Source organism: Lycium ferocissimum, chromosome 1 (assembly GCF_029784015.1).
Source record: "Lycium ferocissimum isolate CSIRO_LF1 chromosome 1, AGI_CSIRO_Lferr_CH_V1, whole genome shotgun sequence".
Taxonomy (NCBI): domain Eukaryota; kingdom Viridiplantae; phylum Streptophyta; class Magnoliopsida; order Solanales; family Solanaceae; genus Lycium; species Lycium ferocissimum.
Window position 1 is genome coordinate 822443 of NC_081342.1, and position 26746 is coordinate 849188.

A 26746-nucleotide genomic window follows, 5' to 3' on the forward strand; every position below is an offset into this window, starting at 1 on the left:
AGGTCAAGCAGGAGTCTTATCAAAATAGAATCTTAGAGTCGTTTGTATATCAAAACGTAAAACATATACAGAGACTCTATAGCCTAGCTCGATGGCGGGACTTATAGCGAACATTTGGCAGCCATAATCGTAACATAAGTCTTTCGGACACCGGAATGGTTTGTGTCAAAATAGTCTTTAGGTAGTTTCAAATCCCAAAGTAGTCATAAAACTCAATAAAATACTTATAGCAAATTATTCGTTAAAACTTAGAAAAGTAGTCAAAAGTTTTGTTAGTTTCATATTCAAAGGTAGTTTTAATAGTTATTAAGAAAATTCGGACAAAGTGGGCCCACCTCGACCAAATGAGGTGGCGTACGTAAATTACGTAGGTTAAACTTCATAACGTCGCTTACAAAGAGATTAAGATGATCGACAAGGTTTGTACGGTTCTAGAGGCTTAAACAATTTTTCTAACTATTCGCACAACATTCAATTCAATTTTACTCGAATGAAAAAAGGGGCGTTTTGAACGTGATTCCGAGGGAGTGAGTTGTCCTCGAGGTCCAAATTCAAGCCTAGAACATCTAAGACATGCCGTGAAAAGAATAGGAGAGCTTTTTACATACCTTACGGATGACTTGCGCTCGCTTAAACTCAAATCCGTTTCAAGCCGTCGAAAATCCGCAAATGGTCACCTTTACCGCTTACTATTCATGAGGCTTGAAAATTCCAACTTTGGTTTAGTATTTGCCTACCGAAATTTCGGCAAAGATCTCCCCCATATAAATATGACATCCCCGAGATTTAAACTCGGCCAATTTCAATCAACAACAACCCGAGAATGGAACTCGGCCAAAATAACAATAACCAAATCAACAACAATATAAACAACCAATCCAAAACACATTCCAACACAGTAGTCTTCCTTACTACATAATATGTCAACTTTCATTCCAATTGCGCACATTCGAACCAACAGAACGTTTACATATTCATCCACTAATTTGAGGTCATTTAAACATAAACTAAGAGCATTTCAAGCTATATGTCCAATATTCAACATTTTCATCAATTTCCCTATTCCAACCGTAACTCATATATGGGACAAACCATTCCAACACATTTTCTACTTACTAATTCATCTCCAACAACAACAATTTACACCTTAACAACTTCATGATCTTAATACCGTAAAATCACATTAATGTGACATAACTCTCCACATTCCATTTTCATGCAAACTTAACCCATATAATCTTTATTTACATTATAATGATCACACTAACACAACTAACATGCTAAACAAAATAAATCCATCACACTTTCCCTATCACATACCACACGGCCATAGGCCAATTTCCAACTTCATTCCATTTTCATTCAACTTTCATTTCCAATACAATTTCCACAACAACCACAACTAAATTACAACATAAAATCCAACTCATCTTACCTATACAATAACATATACACACGGCCCTATACATGCATATATAATTATCATGCAAGCTTCCATAATTTCATGATTTCTATGCATTTCCACATACTACAATATAAATGAAGGCCTTACAACACCTAAAAGAGAATTGAATCTTACCTTTTTCTTCTAACTTCAAGAAATTGGAGAAAGAAGAAAGAAAGAAAGAAGGAGAGAAATAACCATGGCCATTCGGCCATGGTCCTTAAATTTGGTCCCTTCAAATTTTGTCCCCAAAAATTATTTTCTTGTTGTATTCCTACTAATTCAAGGGAAGCTAAAGGTTGACTTGGAGTTTCTGAGCTTTAAGGTATGTATCTTATGCTAAATTTGTTGCTAATGTTGTTTATGAGAAGATTTCTTGGTTTTAAGTGAAGATAAATATAGCAGAAAAGTTATAAGTCGAAGTATCGATGTTGTAGAATATGGATTGATTTCCAGAGAATGTTTTGGTTGGATTTGAATCTGTTTTTGATAAAAACTATTGATAATTAGGGGTGTACAAAGTAAACCGATAAACCGCACCAAACCGATAAACCGAGTCAAACCGAGAAAAAAACCCGACTAGTGGTTTGGTTTGACTTGGTTTGGTGTTGGAAAAAAAAACCCGACCATAATTGGTTTGGTTTGGTTTTAGCTAAAAAAGTCAAACCGAACCAAACCAACCCGACATTACATGTATTCAATTTTTAAAATATTTTATACATAAAAATATTTATTTGTAATGTAATTTATAAATATTTCTTAATTTTTTTTCATAGTTTTTCATCTATTATCATATTATTCAAGCTTGAACTTAGGATTTTGAATGTGAATAAGTTTTATATCCTATGGATGTTAATAACTCATATAAAGTCCAAACCAAAACCAACTCAACACTAATACTAACAAAAGAATTTCAATTTACCCATAGAAATGACAATAATGTTGGATATCTATTCTTTAGTTTTGCATAATTGGTTTAGAGAGTGAAAATACAGAACTTAAGTTTTTTTTTCTTGTCATGTAATTAATACTTATTAGCCGTACTTATTTTAGCATGACTTAGTATTTTTAAATTATGGTCATTTTCTTTATGGCTTATTAATTACCAATATTTATTTTAACCGATTTTATTATCTTTTGTTGAATATTTTAATACAATGTCATCACTCTTCTCACATTTTGTGTTATTTTCTTATGAAACACCTTAATTATATAGTTGTATGTTACTAGGACTAAAGAAATATTTGACGTAAAAGTTATATGTTTTGTATCAAGATTATTCCGAAAAAAAAAACCCGAATAACCCGAGAAAATCGAATAACCCGAGAAAACCCGAGGTTGAAAAACCCGAATTTTATTGGTTTGGTTTGATGTATAAATTTAAAAACCCGACGCAATTGGTTTGGTTTGGTGTTTAAGAAATCCGAACCAACCCGGTCCATGTACACCCCTATTGATAATATTGTTGTTGATGTTTGGGCATGATTTGGAGTTCGTTTGGAATGGAAATTATAGAGGAAATGTTGCCCAAATTTCGTTAGGTCACTTGCTAGTCTAGAATAAGTTTTCAAGCATACATATGGTCTGATTATGGTATTTAATTGCCTTATTTGTAGAGTTGCAAGCTTCGGAACTAAGCGTTGGATGTTTAGGTAAACGACAAGGTATGTTAAGGCTGTCCCTTTCCTTCTTTTTGGCATGAATCATATGAAGAGAACGAAACAAGCGAACGAACGTTATCCATAATGACCATTCTTAGAATGCTAGAAAGTCTGCGTTCCCTTGGATTCCTGATAATGTTATTACTTCATTTTTAGGATTCTTGATTTAATTTTATGATCATTGAACCACCAAAGGTCAAACATGTGATGATGTTAGCTCCATAATGATATTCGGAGGTTACCGACCCTACCTCACTCCGAAAGGCCCAGAAGTTATTCCTATGAGTCATTCACGCATGTATATAGATGTATACACTTATTTTACCACACCGAGCCGCCCTATAGTCGGCCGGATACGGCACCTACTGTGCACACCACTGCAGTTGGGTATGGATAACACCTAGCCTGTCATGGCTGGGTATGGATAACACCGAGCCTATATTATATGGCCGGGTACAGTATTATGATATATTTATATGATTTTTGAAAAAAAGCATGCACATCATACGCCCTCAGAGGCACTTTTAGATATACAGAGTTATACAAGCACATTTAGATATACAAATTGACTCTCATGTCTTACCACTGCAGCTGGGTATGGATAACACCGAGCCTATCATGGCCGGGTACGGATAACACCGAGCCTATATTATATGGCCGGGTACAGTATTATGATATATGTACATGATTTTTGAAAGAAAGCACGCATATCATACGCCCTCAGAGGCACTTTCAGATATACAGAGTTATATAGGCACATTCAGACATACAGATTGACTCTCATGTCTCAGATTCCTTTCATGATTCTTATATATGTTGTTTTCACGCCTTACATTCTCGGTACATTATTCGTACTGACTCCCCTATTGTTGGGGGCTGCGTTTCATACGTGGTGTCTCGCGATACAGGTTGGTGATCCATCTAGTAGGATGTCGGCTGAGCGGATAAGGTCGATGCACTCCATTTGTTTCGGAGATGCCAGGAGTCGGCATGGTCACACACACACACACACACATACACACACACACACACACACACACACATATATACACACACATATGCATGGGTACGGCGGGGCCCTGTCCCGACCACGTTACATATGTTTTCCAGTAGAGGCTTGTAGATAGTTATGTACAGTCAGATGATGTCCAGACTTGATGTTTCATATGTTGTCACACAGGTAATTATGATAGCCTTGTTGGCTCATGTAGTATGTCCAGCATATCCATATAGATGAGTCTTTCAAACTATTTGATACAGGCATGTTTCCTTATGAGTCTATCGAGAATCATATGATAGCCCTATCGACCCACCTATGCTCATATTGATGTCACAGATGTATGTCAAATGGTACTTGACTAGCACGGTCAGGTGCCCGTCATGGCCCTCTAGTTTGGGTTGTGACAATTACATTGTGATAAGAACCTAATTGAAAACTCTAGAAATCAAAAGTAACAAAATGTGGAAATTGAAAAATAGATGAAAATTGGGATGAGAAAAGAAGGGGATAAAAGCAAGACCCACTTGATAATGAACTCTATAGGCAAACTTAAGTATATTAAACACAAACGCTCCTAATTGGAATTCAATCAAGGAACCTATACTATTTGAATTCAAAGATGACTCAAATTAGGGATCCACAAATGAGCAATCCTATGTGAATTTAATAGAAAGGATTCAATTAGCAACTAAGAAATGACACTTAATCAACCAAACAAACTATATTAAGATAACTAAACAATCTCTCAAAACACTTAAGTTTTATCGATATTCAAGCTCAGTTGAAATGAAGACCAAGTAGTCTATTTATACTAAGCCTATTACAACAAAGGCAAAAGTGGCCTTTGCGGAAATAATCCACATGGGACCTTCAATCCTTCATACGCCCAACACCTTGCAATTATAGCCTTGAATTGCACCTTTAGCCTTGAATTGTATTCTTAGCCATGAGTTGCAACCTTTAGCCATGAATTGCACTTCTAGCCCTCTTGTACTCCTAGCCACTTTGTGTAGTAGCCTCCTCAATCTCTTCCCACGCTATCTCCCAAACGTTGTACACTCGTGAGACCTTCTCTTCAAGCTCCCCCAACGCTTGTAGCTCTTAGAGTTCCCTTGCTTGACTCCGAGTGAATGGTCTTGAGTTTGTTGGGATCCATATCACATTGTGTATGTTGTTGTTGATGTTGTTGTTGTCGTTGATGTTGCAGTTGTTTATTCATTAGCACGAGTCTTAGTTATGAGATGCAATTTCGATTAAGTAGCATTTATGAGATGCGATCTACAAATATATAGCAGTTACGAGATACGGTTTACAAGTCGCGGTTAAGGAATACGATTTACAAGCCACATTTACGAACGGCTATTTATAAATTATAAGTGGCGTTTATGAGATGTGATTTACAATTTACAAGTCGCATTTATGATATGGATAATTTTCTAGGTATGCTAAAATAGGATCAATTACCATAACTAGCAATATATTTAATTCTCAAAACATATCAATAGTTTCCTTACAAAACCTATCTAACCTCTAATAATTCCATAAAGGATTTTGGTGATTTTCTCATTCTTCTTATCTTCTTCTTCATACAAACGTCATTGTCTTCAACCCACCACCCCACCCCGGCGTTAATTTGCCGAAAATACAGTAAACAACCCGACGTAGAAATTCACTAAATTGTTTCTCATAATGAACATGAAATCAAAAGTGAAAAGGGAAAATATTTGTGTCGAAAAGTGCAAAATCAGAGAGCTCGCTTGGGGAATAGATAAATAGACACAACATCCATGGGTACTTTTGATTAGCATCTCCAAGCTTCAGATAGAAATGTGTGTGTGTATATATATATATATATATATATATATATATATATTGTGTATGTCACGTGTTATCAATATTATACATAGGAGATATGCCGGATATACATACAATATACACAAGGGAAAGGGAAAGGAAAAGGTGTGAAAATCATGAGAGAGGTCTCCTGCGAAGAAGAAAACTCCCATCGAAGATAAAAAGTTACGAAATTTTTTAGAAGCCCTACAAGAGGACATGAATAAACTTAGAAGGTCCTCAATTATGTAGTTATGCTACCAATAAGTAATTACTTGACTAAATAAACATGTCAAATCGTGTAATTACACCCAATTACACACAAATTTAATTCCTAAGTGGCTTTCCAAACACTCTTCATAAATGCAACTTATAAATCTTATTCCTGAAATGTATTTGAACTAACTATATATGTCAGATAACCTTTTACCTCAGTTAGCTGAAGAGGCATGCAAATCACATTTCTTGCTTGCGTTTATGTATGTTTTGAATTTTCATAAGTGCACATTTTGTGGAAAATGGTCTGACTTTTTCACTCTTCATTAGTGGCAGAGCAACAAATTTATATAAGAAAAAAAAATGAGTGTCACACATGGAATATTGTGACATAAGACCATTTTTGAACTACATTATCACCAAACTAGAATATTTTATTATGTTAAGAAAATTTAACAATACACGTATAGCCAAACAAATCTGTTTTTACATCTACGCAATACAATTTTTCTGTGGAGGGATCCAATTGAACCCCTATTGACTCCTTTAATTCGGTCATATACTCAATCATGTAGAGAGCGTTTTAATACTCCTCAATGGATCTAACACGATTATAAATTAGGAGAGCCAATAAAACTCAAAAACTGAATAATTGAACAAGAAAAGGAATCAACTGCGTATCTAATCCTATTTATTACTCCTAGTGGGATACCATACTCAAACCACTAAGATCCAAATGGAAGATACTTTTTAAAAGGCACTAAACTTTACGTGGAATCCTCCCCACATGGTAGCAACAAAGTAAGGACACAATGAAGTCAACTCATGATAATTTATGTCATTAGTGAAATTTTTAAGTTGACCTTATTATTTGATTTCTTATTCTGCGTTGGTGTTCGTATTGATGTTCCTATAAATTCGGATTAATGTAATGCCGTTTAAGAGAAAAACGTTTCCTAACATGATTTTCTCATACGCTCGAATCTAATTTATGGTGAATGAATTTTATTCATCTCACCACAACGTCCCTACTGATTACTGGTTGTTGACCTTGTTTGGACATCATTTATAATCTGATGTGAATTGGCATTATTGGTAGAATACAAAAAAAAATGAAGTCTTTTTAAACATCCCTAGTACAATTTAAAATAAAATGATTAGCGGAAAGTATTGAAGAAAAAATCAAATTTTTATTAGATAATATAAAGTCAAAAGGCTAGTCCTAAACGAAGGCCGAAATTAATTAATTTTTTCAGCTTTCTATTCAATTATTTATTTAGTTAAGCACTCAAATTTATTAACTTATATTGAAAGTCGAAAGTTTACGTGCAACATAAGAAAAGGTTATGTTTGTTAAGATAACTAACTATAATAACAGATATCTAAAAGCACTATAAATACCTATTGTTACCGATGTTGTTCGGATCCTATCTAAAAATATTATTGTACTTGTGTCAGATCTACAAAAAATAAACTATCTGACAAATACTTATCAACATTTTTTGAAGAGTCTGAGCAACATAGATTTTTACCTCCGGAACATTCACACAACAAGATTTTCCTAACAATTTTCTATCTTTTGCTGTTAAATATTCACAATATTCTATAGCGAAAAATATTTTTGACATACCACAAATTATTACAGTTGAAAATAAAAATAAAAATGAAGAACAAAATAATAAACATTCAGGCTGGGGTGCGTATATCTCGCTCTCTTTAAGGAGATTCAAGCCCATCATGCAGATAATCTTCACCGGTCCAAATAAGAATAGTATCTCGCTTGTCCTCCAGATACAACAAATACAACGCGTAACTCAAACAACTCCGGTCTAGTTGAAGAGTCTAAAGCTCCACTATATATAAGAACACCTTCCTTCAACTAAAAAACACTCTTTTAACTCATTTTTTCATGTACTCTATAATTTTCTACACACCACAAAGTAAGGATGAATAACTGTTTATAGGTAAAGAAAATTATCCTTATGAGAGGTGGGAAGGTGAGTTAATAAATTGATAATAATATGGAAGAATAAAGAGTTAAAAGTTATAAGAGTAACAAGGAATATAATTATCACATTCCACCACTAACTAATAGGATTAATGAGATGGAAGGAAGAATAAAAGTAATGGCGATGTAGCTGCCAGAAGAACGTGATAAATGAAGCGCTACTTTCTGCCTTATTATGGCCACTAACTAAAAGGATTAAATGTCACACTTTAATATTATAATTTGTAATATTAAAATGTTCATAACCCAACGAAAAATTAAGTTTATGTTGGACTTAAATAATTTGGATTTTACTTTCTCTCAGTCTTATAATGAAGATGTTATACTGCGACATGATAAGCTCATTCATGAGCTATGCTTACAAATGACTTAGTATGTTTTCGTCTTCAAAGCAATATATAATAAAAAATAATTAATTCCTTAAGCCAAAAAAAAAAAAAATGAAAGAAAGAAGAGAGTACTCACTTTTCATGGTCAATGACTTAGGGCCGGCGGCAAAATGTTATTTTCGTTTAAATCTACGCTCACCTTTGTTGATAAACTATTTTTAAAAAAGTTTTAAGTGTATAAATTTTCTATACCATCAAATTAAGTATACTTATGAGTAGTAAATCTTCATAAGAATCTTAATATGATAATCTGAAAAATAAAAGAAATTATATAGTAATACATACAACCGATCAACCTAACATGATAATGATAAAATTGTTTATATTCAATGCATTTTAGCTTTAGTGCCTTGTTTTGACGAGAGGCCAAAGATACGGACCAAATGGTTTCACGATATTCTAAATCCGAAAGGATAAAAAGAAATAAAGTGGTTTAGTGAGAAAAAAAAAAAAACTTATAATCTCATTTCTCACATGCGATTTACTAATTACGTTTGTAGTTATAAATTGCGTTTGGCGTTTGACAATTATAAACTTGGCCTTCTGCTCTTTCTCAAACCTTAACTTCCTAATTCTTGCTCGAAGACATCGAATTTACCCCATCCGTCCCAACTTATGTGACACTCTTACTTTTTAGTCAGTCTAAAAAAATTGACACATTTTTATATTTAGTTAACAATTTACCTCTTCCCCGTGAGGTAGATGTATCGCAGAATTCGAAATTCAGCTTCTAAGTGAGATGATCTTGGCTTGTCCATGTAAAAATCGGTTGATCACTGCCTCCTATGTTATAAGTGTAAGCAATGTCTGGGCGATAGTTAGTCAGGTAGAAAAGAGTCCTAGTTTATGTGATAATCTTTCCTTTTTAGTCCGTCAAAAAAAAAATTGATACATTTCTATATTTAGTTAACAATTTGACTTCAAACTTTCCATTCTATTTTTAATGAGATGATTTATAGTCACACAAATATGTATGATTTATTTTAGACCATAAATATAAAAAAGTCTTTCTTTCATTCTTAAACTTTGTGTCCAGTCAAACATCATTATATAAATTGAGGTGGAGAAAATAAGAGTTAATCATCCCTTTCAAGGGATGATTCTTCAAGGGATGATGCGAGCGACACACAAAAAATATAGTAACAATTTATATATATCTGGTCGAACACTATTTGTAGTAGACTTTTCTATTCCGAAACCAACTATTACAGAAAATTCTTGCTCCCACTACAACATTAATAAGTATATGCATCAGCATTACGATTCATAGATTTTTCGAAGTGCAATGTATCAAATAAAGTAAATGAATATGAAAAACCCCATTAAAATGAGAAAAAAGTAGACTGCTGAGAAATTGATTGTTCTTTAAAAAATATGGTATGAAATAAGTTGAACAGCATGGGGTAGATAGGATTTCACAATCTCTTCAAGTTGATACAGTATTAAGTAAGAATAAGATGGGTAACTAAAAATTGAGTTGGAATACACAAATTAAAGACTTTACAAATATTTTTAGAATATAATAAATTTGGAAATATCTTACCTAAATCTTCTAGATGTCTTCCTTCCATAATTGGATTAGAGTATAATTAATACTTTTAAAATAAAGCTTTGACTGATAATGGCAAAAGAAAGAAAAGAAAAATTAAATATTTGATAAAATTATTTTTTGAGGATGCGAAGAGTCTGTTTGGCCTAAAATAAATAAATAAGCCAAACTTCTATTAAGTCTAAAGTACTTAGCTTATTTATGTATTTTTACAAGAAAATCAGTTTGGAGAATTTTGAAGGTGTTGGCTAAGAATTTGGTAAAGAAATAAGTGTTTTTAAGTAGTAGAAACCGAAAAAAGTAATTTCTCCTAAAAATAAGTGCTTTTGATTTTTCTAGTACAAAATTACATATATCAAAGATTCATATTCATAAAATTATAAAATTAATTGTAATTTTATTTTTATGACTTGACACTTAAAGTAACTTTTAAAAATATTGATCGGACATATTTTACTAAAAAAACAATTTTTACATGATTTGGCCAACCACAAAATGCAATTCTATCGAAATATATTTTCAAAAATACACTTCTGCTAAAGAATGCTTCTCAAAATAAACTGATTTTAATAGCTTGGCCAAACAAATATATAATATAATATAAAATGAGAACTGCGAGAATCAAATCAACTAGCTTATTTAGTGAAATTGTAGCAATTCCATTGAATTAAATTCTATTATAAATCTTAATTGACATAACAAATGAACGCGTTTTATAGGGCAATTATTTATTATTATAATAAAAGTGATTGTGCCTCTTGTAAGCATAATGTCATCTGATACTGTCATTGTTGTTGTCAGTACAGGGTCATGTCTCAATAACTAATTTCGTAGTTGCTGACTATATGGCTTCCTGATTTTTTATAAACTTTTCTTTCAACCATTTCTCTTCTTCAAATGGAAGAGACAAAAATGACAAAACTGTAATTCTTATTAATAAAATATTTTTTTCTTTATTTTAGTTTCATGATATAGTTATTAATTTTCACACACAAAATTTACTATGGACAATAAGCTAATCATATCAATATGACTTGTGGAATGTGATATCGTAGCTATTGATTAATGAGCTTGTAATCAAGTTATGCTATCTATGACAAAAAATAGGAGCTCACAATAAATGCACGACATGTATTTATTAAAAAAGAGTTTCCAGTCAATCTTAATTAATTTATGTGCCATTCCAAAGCCCTAATTAACAATCATAGCTTTAAAGTCTTGAAAAAGACAAAGGTACGTGTTCTTAGTCCACACGGTCAATTAAGATGCTAGATATGAACAAATACAGGCTCAACACACAGATCCAGGTATATAACAGGTGGATTTTGACAATAAGAGCAAAGAATAAGGGGAAAGGATAATACCTTAGTCAACACAAGCCTGAAGAGTTAGGTCCACATCAGCTTCACTCGAGATCCAAAATGGAAACATGCAAACTCATAATGGACTGTTTAACAACAAAAAAGAAGAAGTTAGGAAGGCAGATAAAGAGTTTGAAGCAGAATGAAGAAGATGAAAGGATGAGTACTCATCTTGAGATCAGACGAGGCAGAACAAGCAGCAATTTCGACCTTCGGTGGTGCAAATCAGTTGGAGATCAGCGAAATGAGGTGTTTTGATTTCTACCAAAATGGGCTCCGATCATCATCTTCACACCCAGTGGCGGACCTAGAATTTTTACCAAGTGGGTTCAATATATAAGAAATATATAAATAACGCTGTATATACATATATATGTTTTAAAAACAGATTACAGTGTTATTTTTTAACGAAGTGGGTTCATATGAACCCACTTGAAACCACATAGGACCGCCCCTGTTCACACCTCGCCATGGGGCGAAAGCCCGTTACCTTAGGCGTAGGGTGTCGGTGCGCACACCCTTCAATAGGAAATTACGCGGTGTACAAAGGTTAAATCTTAGGTATTATGAGTATATATTTAATTTCTTGCTTCTTAACGTAGTTAGAAGAAAATTCTTGTGGCACCCTTCGCCAAAATCCTGGCTCCGCCACTGCCAGAGGCGCGTTTACGAAGAGAGAGAAGTTTAGTTGAAGGGAGAATATCAACCGAAATATTAGGGCAATGGATAGCATTCAACATATTTTTCTTCTTTTTCCTTTTTTGATTTGTCGTTTATTTTCTTTATTTATGGACCCGTTTTTTGGTCCATTTTTTGGCTTTTTGCTTTACATAAATGAATAAAATGCCCATTTTGGGCGTAATTTAATTTGAAAAAAGATAGCCACACCGATCAAAGATGGATGTCGTCTTCGCATAGTTCATACTTGTACCAAAGAGCTAGGTCAAACCTTGGGAAGCCAATTGACATTACCTAGCTCTTCTTACTTCAATTTATCACTAATTCATGATAAATTAACATTGTTAATTTAAATGCTAAATGTTTTTCTTTAGGGACAAAATTATAGTTAATCAAAATCCATAATATTTAGGGACAAAATTATAATTCAAAATCCATAAACTAAAACTTCATAATCCGTTTTAAAAAAGGCATAGAGTAATTTCAGCCAAATAAGCTAATAAACTTTTAGTACAATGCTAATATACAATCAATTATTACTATTATATATAAGAGGGGATGACAAGATTTGGTCATCCTCACAGGGGTAGTACCGGAATTTTGGCATTTTGATGTAAAGCTGCCACACGTGGCTGCTGCAGCATACTCCTACTTTTGCCCTCATGGAAAGACCTTTGACTCTTTGGTGATATCATGCCCACGTGTGTTCATTACATGTCTTTATTGCCCTTATTCCCATTTTTTTTACCTCATTCTCTTTCTTTTAAGTCCATTGCACATGGGCTTTGGTATATTGACATATGAAGTAGTAATTTTTGTGAATTTTTGCGTGCCCCTTGTCCCTCTTGTATTTTCAGCTTTTATATTTAATTTAAAAAATTACTTTTTTACATAATTAAGAAGATATTAATAGTATTAATAGTTTTTGTAAAATACATTTATCCTTATTTAAGTAAGTAAATGTTTACATAGCCAAGAAATCATATTAAACTGGTAATATTCAATTAAGGGTAATTTAATGAAAACACTTCTTACTTTTTAAGAGTAAGTAATTCTTTAAAGGGTGTGCCCAAGTTAAAAACATCATATAATATGAATCACATGGAGTATTAGATTACTCTTTCTATTTATCATTATACATTTTAGTAAAATTTATATATCCTTGGAGCTACATTTTCATTTTCAACTGGATGATCTTACATTCTTACTAATTACTCTCACTTCATTCAATTTATGTGGCACTTTTCATTTTTTTGAGAGTCAATTTGACTAAATTTAGAATTTAAATTAAATTAGACCGATTTAATATTTTAAATTAAAATTTAGATATTAAATACTATACAAAAGTACTATAAAATACAATTTTAACTAAAAAATAATATTAAAAACATATGTTGTGTGTATGAAGAACTAAATTGATTCTTGAGGTTTCATTCAATGAATTTATATTTTTTTCCTTGATTTCGTCTAAAACTAAACATTAAACTAGAATAAACTCTTGCCGCATGAAATGTCATGAGTAAAATTAAAGCTTAATATGTATCAAGAAAATCTATTTCTATTTATGAATAACAAAATTATATGCTCACAAATTTATAAATATGCCAATATTTTTCAGTTTATGATTAGCAGTGATTTGTAATTATTTCACACAATTTAAATAATATTACTTAAAGCCGCTTGTGTCCGTTTGATATTTGATAATTCTCTTGTCAAATTTTTTTTGTTTAAAATTATCTAATTAGGTGACTAAGAAACTTTAATAATTATGAAAACTTAATAGTACATGTTTAACGCGCCATTGAGTTATATTAATTATGCAATCAGAAAATTGTTACAAATTATACTTCTTTAATTGAAATATTATTATTTTTATATTTAGAGTTTGGGTCCGGGCTTAGCACGAGCTTCATGTAACTAGTAAAGAATAGAAAGATAAGCCTGGGCCTCCTGTAACTAGTAAAGAATAGAAAGGAGAAAAAGCACTATCCCAAAAGCACTGTACCCATGCACACATAGTTTATTCAACTCCAAGTGCTATATGCACTATACAGTATCATAAATAGTGCAACTGAGGATTGCTTCTAGAAACTTTACCCACAAAAGGCAATGAAGATAATGCACTTTTAACTTTTGAATCACTTGAAACATTGAGAATCACATAATAATGAACCACAAAAAGAAGGAGATTATTTTATGTGTTGATGTTTTTCTTGTAGGAACGAATTTTTGTGTATCTATAGGTGGATATTCAGAATATTACACCGGCTGTATAATGATTATGACAGTCCAACGGTAGAATTCACGAGAATGTATTTGGACATATATTTTGGCAAGCACGACTTTAGATCTTTTATGGTAAGCTCAAAAGAATAAAAATATTCAAAAAAAAAAAAAAATTGGATTAGGGCTCACATATATCTCGTAGGCGGGAAGGGGAATGTGAGGAACCCCCTTTTGCCTTGCCTATTTCTCAGCGAGTTCACTCTCTTTTTCTATCCCTTTGCAAGCTCAAGGACAATTCCGTATTTTAGTCAAACCCTCTCTATTATGACGTTTTGTTTCGATATTTTTTGACTGCTATAACAAAATGTTGTTATGGAAAACATATAATATAACATGACACAAAAAACTAGTTCTAAAAGAAATTTGGCCGTTATACATGAAATGTTGTTATAGAGGATATGATGATTGTTATAGAGAGGTCTCAATGTAAAGCGAAAAGAGATCTTTTCTTAATCCACCAGGGAGAAGTACCTTTTATTTTCCTAAAATGTGTTTGCTATTAATAAATATTCTGATTTTTTTTCTTTTGTTATTTGGCAACTTTTCTTTCTTGGTGTTTAGTTGAAAAATAGTTTTTTTTGCAAAATATTGAAAAAAAATTGGTCGAAACTCTTCTTCAAAATTTTGAAGCAAACGCCATATTTGGAAGAAGAAATGTTAGATAGTTTATACTAAATTTTCTTCTTTAAAAAGATCTCTTGCTAAAGTTTTCTTTTAAAAAACATTTATCCAAATTTAGTAGTTTCTCCCAAATACATTTGACTTTAGAGGGGCTTTTCACACAAAGGAGAAAAAGCCTCCATCACGATGACAAAAGCATTAAATCATCATACTTGAATATCCCCTGACTAAAGTACAAAATAAATTTAAAAAAAAAAAACAAAAAAACAAAAAAAAAAAAATACTTAGCTGTCTCTTTCAACATTCAACTTACAGAGTTCCCTCAATTTGAACCCCATATTCTCATTTGCAACATTCTAAAAACTTTCATATAAATAGGGGAAGATAGTTTAGACTAGAGACGCAACAAAAATTTCAAGAATTGGTTCTATGAGAGCTATTTCTACACTGTTGGTGAATTTTTCCCCATTTGTTAGTACTAAAAGAATTTCAAGAAAGCCCATTTATTTTTCTATTAGAAATATTATTATGTCTGAATCAAATCAATATGATTCTTGTTTTGATAGACCAAGATTGGTAATTAAAAAAGTGTTAGCTAAGCCACAAAGAGAAGGTAATGGAGCTGTTGTTAAAAGGAGCATTGGAAGGTATTATAATTTGGGATTCTCATATTTTGTCCGTTTTTCTCTTGATTAATTTTTTTTTTTTTTAAAAGTTACAACTTTTTTGACATTTGGGTATTTTTTCTTTAAAAAAAATAAAATAAAATGGGACACTAAAACATTAACTTTAAGAGGGATGTGTGTTTTGTTGAAACTTTGACCTGGATACTCTTTTCTTGATTTCCATATTGTGGAAGTCTTTGTCCTTATGATGTATTCTTTTTTCTTTCTTTTCATGTTGTTGATAATTGAATGTCTGTGTTTCTTTTTCTTTTCTTTTTTGAAAATTTGATCTTCTAGGCATGACTTGAGGAATCTTGATCCTTTCCTCTTGTTGGATGAATTTACAGGTACTGTGTTGAGTTGTGCTCAGACCCTCCAAAAATGATATCGCACACGTGTTGGATTCTCCAAACATGCATAGCTTTTGGAGGATCTGACACGCACCCGATAGTATTTTTGAAGAGTCCGAGCAACATAAGTTTTGAACATCTAACTTGAATATGTTGTTTCTTTCACTTAGTTTTTTTGAGTCAAATGAAGTTTGAAATAGTACTGTTTTATTGTTTCAGTTTCTGCTCCTGCTGGTTTTCCTGATCATCCACACAGAGGTTTTGAGACAGTAACTTACATGCTAGAGGTAAAAAAAAAAAAAAAAAAAAAAAAAATTGTTGCATAATTCAATCCAATATAATAGTACTTGAAAGGGCCGACAAAGGGTGGAAAACGGAAGCCGTATTCTGGTCCCCTTGAGCCGTGGGTGCTTTTGTTTTGGGGGGGCTGCCACGATGAAACAAGGGAAAGAAAGGCCGCTTTGCGTTGTATGCTGTTTAACCTCCCCATAATGATGGCTCTGTTGTCTTGGGATCCCGAAGCCTCCAATGACGAATGAGAGGAGAGCAAAGTGCCAAATGGCATGCCTGCAGAGGCGGATGTAGTATTTATGAGCCCAGTATTTTTGACACAGAAGACAGATATATGTTTTCATATCACTAAAATTTCAACGGACGTTAAGTTCTTGAACTCATCATTTCAAAAGTAAAACGACCGCTTAGGACACTGATAATACTAATGTTGTGCTTTCATTTCCTTAGGGAGCTTTTACTCATCAAGATTTTGCTGGTCACAAGGGTACAATCAGTACTGGTGATGTCCAGGTACAGAATATTCAGCTCTTAACATTTATTTCTCGGACCGTCAAAAATGTTGTCGCACCCGTGTTGGATCCTCCAAAAATGCATAATTTTTTTGGAGGATCCGACATACACCCGACAATATTTTTGAAGAGTCTAAGCAACATAGCTTAGAAGAACAGAAAGAGATATTGTGGTTGCTGATATATATGTTTCTTTTGGATGATATTGCAGTGGATGACGGCAGGAAGAGGTATAATTCACTCAGAAATGCCTGAAGGAGAAGGCAGCCAAAAGGGGTTGCAACTTTGGATAAATCTTTCTTCTGAGTACAAAATGTAAGTCATTTACATCAGTTGTCTTTTCTTTTCTATAGTCCATTGTAAATTTACACTATAGGGAGCTTTCAGTGCTTATCATTCCTTTTGAGAGTTTTGACCTGACCCCATGTTAAATACTTTACACTTAACCAATTCTTATCTGTTGTACTTAACTTTAACATACTAGTAAAATATAATGTTAGCTGTCCACTTTTTGATTGGGGGTAGGGGGTTGTTACTTGTTAGTAGTATACTAATATGCAGTATAGAAAGCACCTTTCTATTTGCTGTTTTTTGCTAGGCTAGCATTCACCTTGACCAAAAATTTTGCCAAGTTCATGTATACCATCTCTAAACATGTCTAGTCTTTAAAGAAGGTCTTTTGTGGCTTGTCCTCAAGCTCACTTTGATTTAGTTTGAATCAATATATTCCCAAGTTGAATTTATAGCACGAAACAAAGACTTAGTCGCGTTCACACGTTTGATGTTGGATCGCTTTTGCTTTTTAAATTACTGTACTTTTATTCAAAAACAATAGAAATGATAGTTCTAACTATGTTGCTCAGATCCTCCAGAAATGCCACCACACCTGTGTAGGCTTGTCCAAAAAAGGCATAATTTTGGAGGATCCAACACTAGTGCAGATGCATTTTTGGAGGATCCGAGCAACATAGATTCTAAATCATTCTAGTTACTATCCTGATTCAATGTAAAGGAAAATGCTCTGTCTCTATTATTAAGTTGAAAATACCACTGCGCAGGATTGAGCCAAGGTATCAAGAACTGCTGGATGACGACATACCAAGAGCAGAGAACGACGGGGTTAAAGTGAAAATTATAGCAGGCGAAGCGATGGGAGTCCAATCCCCGGTTTACACACGAACGCCTACAATGTACCTCGATTTCACCCTACAACCAACAACTTATTACCATCAAGCCATCCCTGAATCTTGGAACACATTTGTGTATATAGTCGAAGGAGAAGGCGTGTTTGGGATTCCGAATTCGGGTCCCGTATCAGCTCACCATTGCTTGGTTTTAGGCCCTGGAGAAGGACTAAGTGTTTGGAACAATTCTTCAAAGCCATTAAGATTTGTTTTGATAGGTGGACAACCTCTTAATGAACCTGTGGTTCAACATGGTCCTTTTGTGATGAACTCACAAGATGAAATTGATCAAACTTTTGAGGATTATCAATATTGCAAGAATGGTTTTGAGAATGCTAGATACTGGAGATCAGGGCACTGAAGAAATCACTGGAGCTGATACAATAATTACTATAAGCTGTGTTTGTCGGATTCTTCAAAAGTGCCAACGGGTGCGTGTCGGATCCTCTAAATGTAGAGCATTTCTGGAGAATCTGATACGGGCCTGAGCAAAGACTATAAGCCACAAAATGCATGCACCCTTTTATGTTTCTTTTTTCTTTTAATAAATATATCCCTAGTAAGGAAATAATGGCCCAGTGTATCTTGATTTATCCTTCAAGCATTTTTCAAGTTAATGTTATCTATTCTTATTTGAATGTTGCGGTTAATAGCATTTTTATTCCTCGGTTATCGATAAATACTAATTTTCTTTTCCGTGATATATGACTAAGCGCGTTTAACCTGTAATTACTTGAAGCGGGCACTTTTGATCATTTTGCTTATGAATACTCAGGAATTTTCAGAATTATGTCCACCATTTAATTACACCATGTGTTATATTAATTGTACAAAAAGAACACATTCAAATTAATTGAAGGTTAAATGTGTTCGAGTCATATATCAAAATCTTACTAGTAATTGAGTGATCAAAAATGCTATTCTCTGTTCAGTGTTGATAGGTCATGATCAAAAAGTTGATTGTTTTTTCTTTTTCTCATAGTGAAGATTGATTCTGATTATTTGGTTCTATCATCTTTGATATGGTCATATGGATATGGATATAGTGGTGGTAGTAGGGTAAGATCCTTTGTTGTAAGTTGGTTCATTTTTTTTTTATTATTATTTTTTTTTTTTAATTTTCCCTTTGTATTCGGTATTTGTTTTGAGGCCCGATTAATTCGAAATCATGCTGGCACGTTTCAAATTGGGGTAAATCGCTTACTACCAACTACTTCATTATCCAGGACTCAAACTCAAAACCGCTAGTTAGGAATAAAAGAATACTTACCGCTCCACCACTATTTTTGACAATTTGTTGGTTTCTCGCTAATAAACTGATGGCGCTCCGCCAACTAATATAATAGCAGAATAACATTTTCACAGGTAGATTTGCCAATTATTGAGAATCTTTTCTATCATTAGAGTCTTCAAGGTCATATCACTGCAATGATCTTAGTTGCTTTTAATATAAAAAAAGAAGAAGATAAAGATACTTTTTTATCTAACTAAACAAGATGGATTATTAAGATGGTGAAAAATAATCGTTTTCTGTCCTTGCCATTAAAAATCAAAATCTATGTGAATAGCATTACCCAAAACAATGTTCCCATTAAACTTGTCTTGTTTGGAGTAGCTTTTTCCTTGTCAAGTTTGAAGTGTGGGAAATATCTCATAATGTTCTAGAACAAGGGTGTTGGTGGGGAGTTTCTTGTTTGGAGTGACTTTCTTTTTGACAGGTTTGAAATATGAGAATATCTCATAATGTTTCTAGGAGTAAGAGTGGTGGTGACCGGTGATGATTGAATGAAATCATTTCAACCAAACTAATAATGGTAAAATGGTAAGTACTTTATTTTAAATCAGAGGTCTGAGGTTTGTTTCTTGGATATGGAATCAATTAGTCATTTTTATTAAGGAGTATTTTATCTCTCAATGTCGGATTTCCCCACAACAAATATAATCCAACCGCGATACAAATGATATCGGGTAAGAAATAGAGAAAAGAAGAAACCATTTCATCCCTTTTTTTTTGGTGAGAAAAGAATGTTTGCTCAGTTTCTAGAAGATGTTGATATGCACAGTTTGTTGATAGGCTGACAGACTTTGTTCTTTTTGAATATTTTATTTTTGGCCTCACCTGATGGGTACAATTACTGTTGGACTTATATGGAAATTCTCTGTGTTATACACTCTATCATGTACTATGTTTTTTGGGGTTTTTATTTTGTTGGTGTTTAGATCAACTTGTGTAGGTTTAAATTCTATTGACTATTTGTTGTCTCATATCATTACAGATATCGAGCTACTCTGTCCATTAAGATTTTTTTCATTATTTTGTCCACTAAGACTTATACAGTTTTTACGATGAAATTAAACTAAGCAGAGGCATTCGTCAAATGCTATGATGATTTCACTTTGGAAATTTCCCAAACTATAATAGGAGGGTCGCTATCAACAAGTTATATCGGAATTATAATGTCAAGATTATAACACGGAAATTAAATAATGATGAAATTATTTTGTTAACTGTCCCCAGAAAGCAAATGGTTAACAACAATTAAAAATCAAAAGAAAAGCTCAAACAATTGGAAGGCAAGATATCCAAAGGATGCCCAATGTTCAAGAAACTATAATTTAGTTCATAGCCTGATAAAGGAAAAAAAAAAAAATACAAAGTTGCTCAAGAAATGATTTTACTAGTGGCTAAAATAACAATCAAGAATGATAGATGCATAAAGCGAACACAGAATACAGAGTTTAAAGAAACATTTTTCATTTCAGTTTCCACTTAGAATATAAATATCAACGTTCCTGACCATTACAAAAAAGTATTCCATCAATAACAAATCAATAAACAGTAAAACCAACCAAATAATTTAATGAACCATTCTTATAACTGTTCTTGTAAACTTAAGGGGAATCAAAAAGGATAACATCAATCACCTAGAACAACAAGAGTAGCCCTGATTTTGTTTCGATCCATCGGTACCATCATTGACGAGGCTAACTCTGTTGACAGATAATTCCGCTTTATAAGAATCAGAATTCAAAACCTTTCTGCTAACACTATTATAGATCTCTCGAATCACAATCTCGAAAGCCTTGTTTACATTCGTTGAATCGAGGGCAGATGTCTCCATGAAGAACATCCCTTCTGATTCTGCTAGGCTTTTGCCTTCTTCTAAGCTCACGGCCCTTATGTTCTCCAAATCGCATTTGTTCCCCACGAGCATCCTTGTAACCGTTGTATCAGAATGAGCTGCACGTAATTAGTCATTTTAGTTAAAGAAGGATTTGAAATAGGTAGAGATTGAGCATGATAAACTTGGGAAATTTGCAGACCACATCGAACACTGCCATAACATGTAATGCGCATGTTTACCGCTACTTTTCATATTTCCTTCAGAAGTATGTATCTGAATATCCTTAAGTTTGTTTATAGCTATCCCGTTGTCACTTTCACATTAGGAAGAGAAATGTTACACCTCATTAACACAAAATCCCCCCTCTTTTTTTGCGCTATGGAAGAATCCCCTCTTTCTTCATAGGAGTTTTTTGGCACAAGATATGACTCTGACCACTTGGAGAATGAGTCAGTTTAATTGACACGATCATCATGGCTATTGTGAGTTTGTGACTACTGACTTTGATTTTATGACACAATCCTCTGCTCATTCAGCCCGTGATTAAATGAAGCTTGTGGAGTAAGGGCAGATTTATAGCATGCCGAGGGTGTTCACTATATAGGGTAAATTTTATGTGTTTATGTACATATATTAACTTTTGAACACCCTGAATAAAATGCAAAAGATTAGCTCAAGCGGTCCAGAGTGTTCAAAATTGTCATGTGTCCTACGTTCAATTCCCATTGACAACATTATTTTTTATATTTAGCTTTTGTTATTTTTTTTGAACCCCCTGAGTAAAAATCCTAGATCCTCCACTGTTGTAGAGTACAAACATCAGTAGGGGTTACCTACTGAGGGGATTCGAACCCTCGTCCAGGAGGGAAGCAGAGCTTAATAGGTTCCATATCTGCCGCGGGAGCAACAGCATTCCTTGTTTATGGGTTCCCAACTGATAATTGTTATAACTTAATGGATTTCTCAATACAAATACAAGATTTGTGCAATAAGTTTCTGGGTTGCCGGGAACCCACACCCGATACCCTAAATCCGCCCCGGGTTGCCAATGCTGGATAGGCTAATATTTAATGGCCTTAAAGATAGAGATCTAGGATACCTACCCAAGCTAATCTCTTGTACTTGGGCAGACAACCTTGGATCTGTCCCACCCGCTCATTTTGACAGTTCAAAAGACTAACTTTTCTGGATTGGCATCATAACTGTACGACACATTCACATAATTAATTAGAGTGGAAGTAGAATGCTCAAAGAAGAGTGTGCACCCCCGGGATTAGTCGGGTCTCAAAGAGAGAGAATGCTCAAAGAAGAGTGTGCACCCCCGGGATTAGTCGGGTCTCAAAGAGACTCGGACACCCGGTGCTTAATCAAAAAAAAGAATGCTCAAAGAAGAGAGAAGAGAATACTTTGTGATGCCATTGAGAGAGAAGGCCGTGTTTGAAAAAGGAATGAGGGACTAAACTTAGAAGAGTTGATGAAAGAAGGATTATAAAAAGAAGATGAAAATATATTCTGCACAAATCAGAAATCCCACACCTTGCCCATTGTCATGCCAAGCTAAGCAATATATTTTAGATTTCCCCCGAGTCAATACTCCTCTGCTTAATGGGTATTAAGTTATAAAAGTTTTCAACTTTGGAGACAGTGAGCACAAATGCATTTATTTTCAAGTTTCAAATGATAGTTGCAAGACAAGGACATGTTTGAGTAGCAAAATGAAGTTGTGCAAGCATCACAATAGCAGCTCACGGCCCACAGTGACGTAAATAAACTCCATCCAGCCAAAAGTTTATTAGCTAAGCTTAATGGAGAGACTACCTAAGTTACAGATATGACATCATTTACCGTCAAAAGAATCTCTGAGGTTTCTGATCAATCCCAGAGATTCCTTAGTCTACCATAATGCCATACATTGGCGAGCCAGGTTGTTGGTTCTAATTAACTTCACAATTAAGCAAACAAAATAGATTCCATAGAAGTATGATCTTATTACAAGTTCATTTAGATTTGTTTGTGGTGAAAGCAAAGCATGACTTGAGTTCCCCGTTCCTGATATACATTCAATTGACAGTCTGTCTATTTCGTTCTTATCCTAGGTTCCCAACTGCATCTAGACAAAACTGATCATGACAATTACATTAGCATATACACCGCTTTCTTCGCCATTGCTTCAAGTAACAATGATCCATAGTCAAGGCCTTACTAGCTAACATTACCACTTATTTCTACGCCTGGTAAGTAATATTTCACCAATTAATTTGAATTACACTTAATCTCAACTGTAAAATCTTACTTTATCAAGTCAAGGTGAAAAAGAAATAGGAACAAGATCCACAGAAGAAGAAGAAAAAGCAAAGGACAACTTGCAGTCAAAACATATTAGATTGAACACATCCATTGTTCAATTCAAGAAACACACACTTAAGATTACCGTTATTCGATCATCCTAAATAGTGAGACTAGCCAGGATTTCAGATATACAAGAGATCTTATATAGTACTAATTTTCGAGAAACAGGAATGTAGAAGTTAAATATAAGAAAGGTCATTGCATCATAACACCATCAAATCTCAAAAGCTTAACTTTATTCCACCAAAACCTCACTATATCTCAAAAAGGTAAGAACTTTTTTATGCACAAAATAAAAGATATGCATAAAACTCTGACGGGAATTCAACATAAACCAAAACCAAGTTAGAAAGCAAAGAATTTTAGCAACAGAGACAAGAAACAAGAATGTAGAAGTCAAATCTAAGAATTACCATTCTATCGTAATACCATCAAATCTCGAAAACTAAACTTTATAGGCAATCCACCAACAAACCTCAAAAGTCTAAAAATGATGAGAACTTTCTATGCACAAACAAAAGATATGTATGAAAACTTTGATGGGTATTCAACATAAACCAAAACCAAGTCTAAGAAAAAGAAAGAACAGAATTATAGCTATAGCAATAGAGAATGTACAAGTCAAATCTCAGAATCACCATTCCATCATAACACCATCAAATCTCAAAAACTAAACTTTTATAGCCAATCCACCAAAAAGGTAGAACTATTTATGCACAAACAAAAGAAAATGTATAAAACATTGAAGGGTACTCAACATAAACCAAAACCAAGTTTAAAAAAATGGGAACTTTAGCAACAGAAATAAGAATCGGGAATGTAGAAGTCAAATCCAACACCATCAAATCTCAAAAAACTAAAAATTCAACATAAACCAAAACCAAGACCTAAAAAATGGAAATTTCAGCAAATGATACATACTTTTGAGCTCATCAAATCTAAGAATTACCATTCTATCGTAACACACATCAAGATCTCAAACGCTAAACTTTATAATCAATGTACCAAAGAGGTGAGAACTTTATACACACAAAGCAAAGATATACATAAAATTTTGACGGCAATTCAACATAAACGAAAACCAACTTAAACAAAGTGAAATTTTAGTAACTGAGACTAGAAACAGGAGTATAGAAGTCAAATCCAACACCATCAAATCTCAAAAAACCAAACTCTATAGCCAATCCACCAAAAAAGTAAGAACAACTTTGATGGGAAATTCAACAAAAACCAAAACTTAAAAAATGAAAATTTCAGCAAAAGATACATACTTTTGAGCTCATCAAATCTAAGAATTACCACTCTATCATAACACACATCAAGATCTCAAAAGCTGAACTTTATAACCAACCAAAAAGGTGAGAACTTTATACACACAAAGCAAGGATATGCAACATTGATGGGAACTCAACATAAACCAAAACCAACTTTAAAAAATGAAAATTCTAGCAAAAAGATAATACTTTTGAGCTCATCAAGCCAACGAGGTATGTTATCAAAAGTAGTCCTTCTTCAAATATCATAAACAACAATCAAAATCTCAATAACTAAACTTTATAGCCAATCCACCAAAAAGAGAAGAATTTTAGCAACAGATGCCAAATCTAAGAACTATCATAACATAATCAAAATCTCAAGAACTAAACTTTGTGGTCAATCCAACAACAAACCTCAATAAATCTCAAAAAAGTGAGAACTTTATATGCACAAACAAAAGATTAATGCACAAAACTTTAAAGGGTATTCAAATTAAACCAAAATCAAGACTTAAAAAATGGAAATTTCAGCAAAAGATCTCAGAAACTAAACTTTATAGCAAATCCACCAAAAAAGTAAGAACTTTATACACACAAAGCAAGGTTATGCATAAAACTTAGATGGGAATTCAACATAAACCAAAACCAAGACTTAAAAAATGAAAATTCAGCACACATCAAGATCTCAGAAACTAAACTCTATAGCCAATCTACCAAAAAGTAAGAACTTACTAAGCACAAACAAAAGAAAGAACTTACTAAGCACAAACAAAAGATTATGCATAAAACTTTGATGGGAATTCAACATAAACCAAAACCAACTTAAAAACATGAAAATTTAGCAAAAAAATACTTACTTTTGAGCTCCATCAAATATTAAGAATTACCATTCTATCATAACACACATCAAGATCTCAAAAGCTAAACTTTATAACCAATCCAACATAAAGGTAAGAACTTTATTACACACAAAGCAAGGTTATGCATAAACCAACATAAACCAAAACCAAGACTTAAAAAATGAAAATTCAGCACACATCAAGATCTCAGAAACTAAACTTTATAGCCAATCCACCAAAAAAGTAAGAACTTACTAAGCACAAACAAAATATAATGCATAAAACTTTAAAGGGTATTCAACAAAAACCAAAACCAAGACTTAAAAAATGAAATTTTAGCAAAAAGATACATACTTTTAAGTTCATCAAGCCAACGAGGAATGCTATCAAAAGTAGTCCTTCTTGAAATATCATAAACAACAAGAGCACCAAAAGCACCACGATAATAAGCAGAAGTAACAGCTCTAAATCTTTCTTGACCAGCAGTATCCCAAATCTGTGCTTTAACTTCTTTACCATCAATTTCAAGTGTTTGTGTTTGAAACTCAACACCAATTGTTGCTTTTGAATGCAAATTAAACTCATTTCTTGCATATCTTGTAAGTAAATTAGATTTACCAACTGCTGAATCACCTATTATTACAATCTTGAATAGATACTCTTCACCTTCATCATCTGAAGAATCCATTTTTTTTTTTATTTTTTTTTTGAGGTTTTAGAGAGGGAAAGAATTGCAAAACGGTGATCTAGAGAGAAAGATGTAAGAAGTAATGGTGACAGAGCTGGCAAGCATATACAGAGAATGTGCACATGTGTCAAGAAGTGGTCTTGCTGGATTTTTTTTTTTGTATTGGTTTTTCCTTTTCTTGAAAAAAAATCATAAGTGGTAATGTCCTTTTCGGGTAAATAAAGAGGAATAAGCCGTTGGAGTTCAATAGTTAAAAGAACTTTTAACACATTTTGAAAATTGCATAAAGATATGCTGAGTTATGATTTTTTTTTTGAGATAATAGTATTTGTGGTCTCTAAGTTACTGTTAGTGACGTTTGCTTTTGGTCTTGGCATATATGAGTCAGCATATATAACATTCAATTAATTAAAATGTGTTATTTTTTTGTTTTTTCATGTA

General features: G+C 33.2%; 2 protein-coding genes across 2 annotated transcripts; one reads left to right on the plus strand and one right to left on the minus strand.

Moving 5' to 3' along the window:
• Positions 1-15401: 15401 nt before the first annotated feature.
• On the plus strand, positions 15402-18686 carry LOC132036984 (pirin-like protein). The gene is made up of 6 exons (XM_059427740.1): positions 15402-15693; positions 16009-16058; positions 16281-16348; positions 16803-16865; positions 17076-17179; positions 17923-18686. Exons 1-6 carry the CDS (start codon positions 15476-15478, stop codon positions 18407-18409), a joined length of 990 nt encoding a protein of 329 aa, XP_059283723.1. The 5' UTR covers positions 15402-15475; the 3' UTR covers positions 18410-18686.
• A 2095-nt stretch (positions 18687-20781) lies between these two features.
• LOC132037800 (ras-related protein RABA5e-like) lies at positions 20782-26430 on the minus strand. The gene is made up of 2 exons (XM_059428753.1): positions 25972-26430; positions 20782-21289 (listed from the first exon to the last, which is right to left on the minus strand). Exons 1-2 carry the CDS (start codon positions 26303-26305, stop codon positions 20970-20972), a joined length of 654 nt encoding a protein of 217 aa, XP_059284736.1. The 5' UTR covers positions 26306-26430; the 3' UTR covers positions 20782-20969.
• Between the last annotated feature and the right edge of the window lie 316 nt (positions 26431-26746).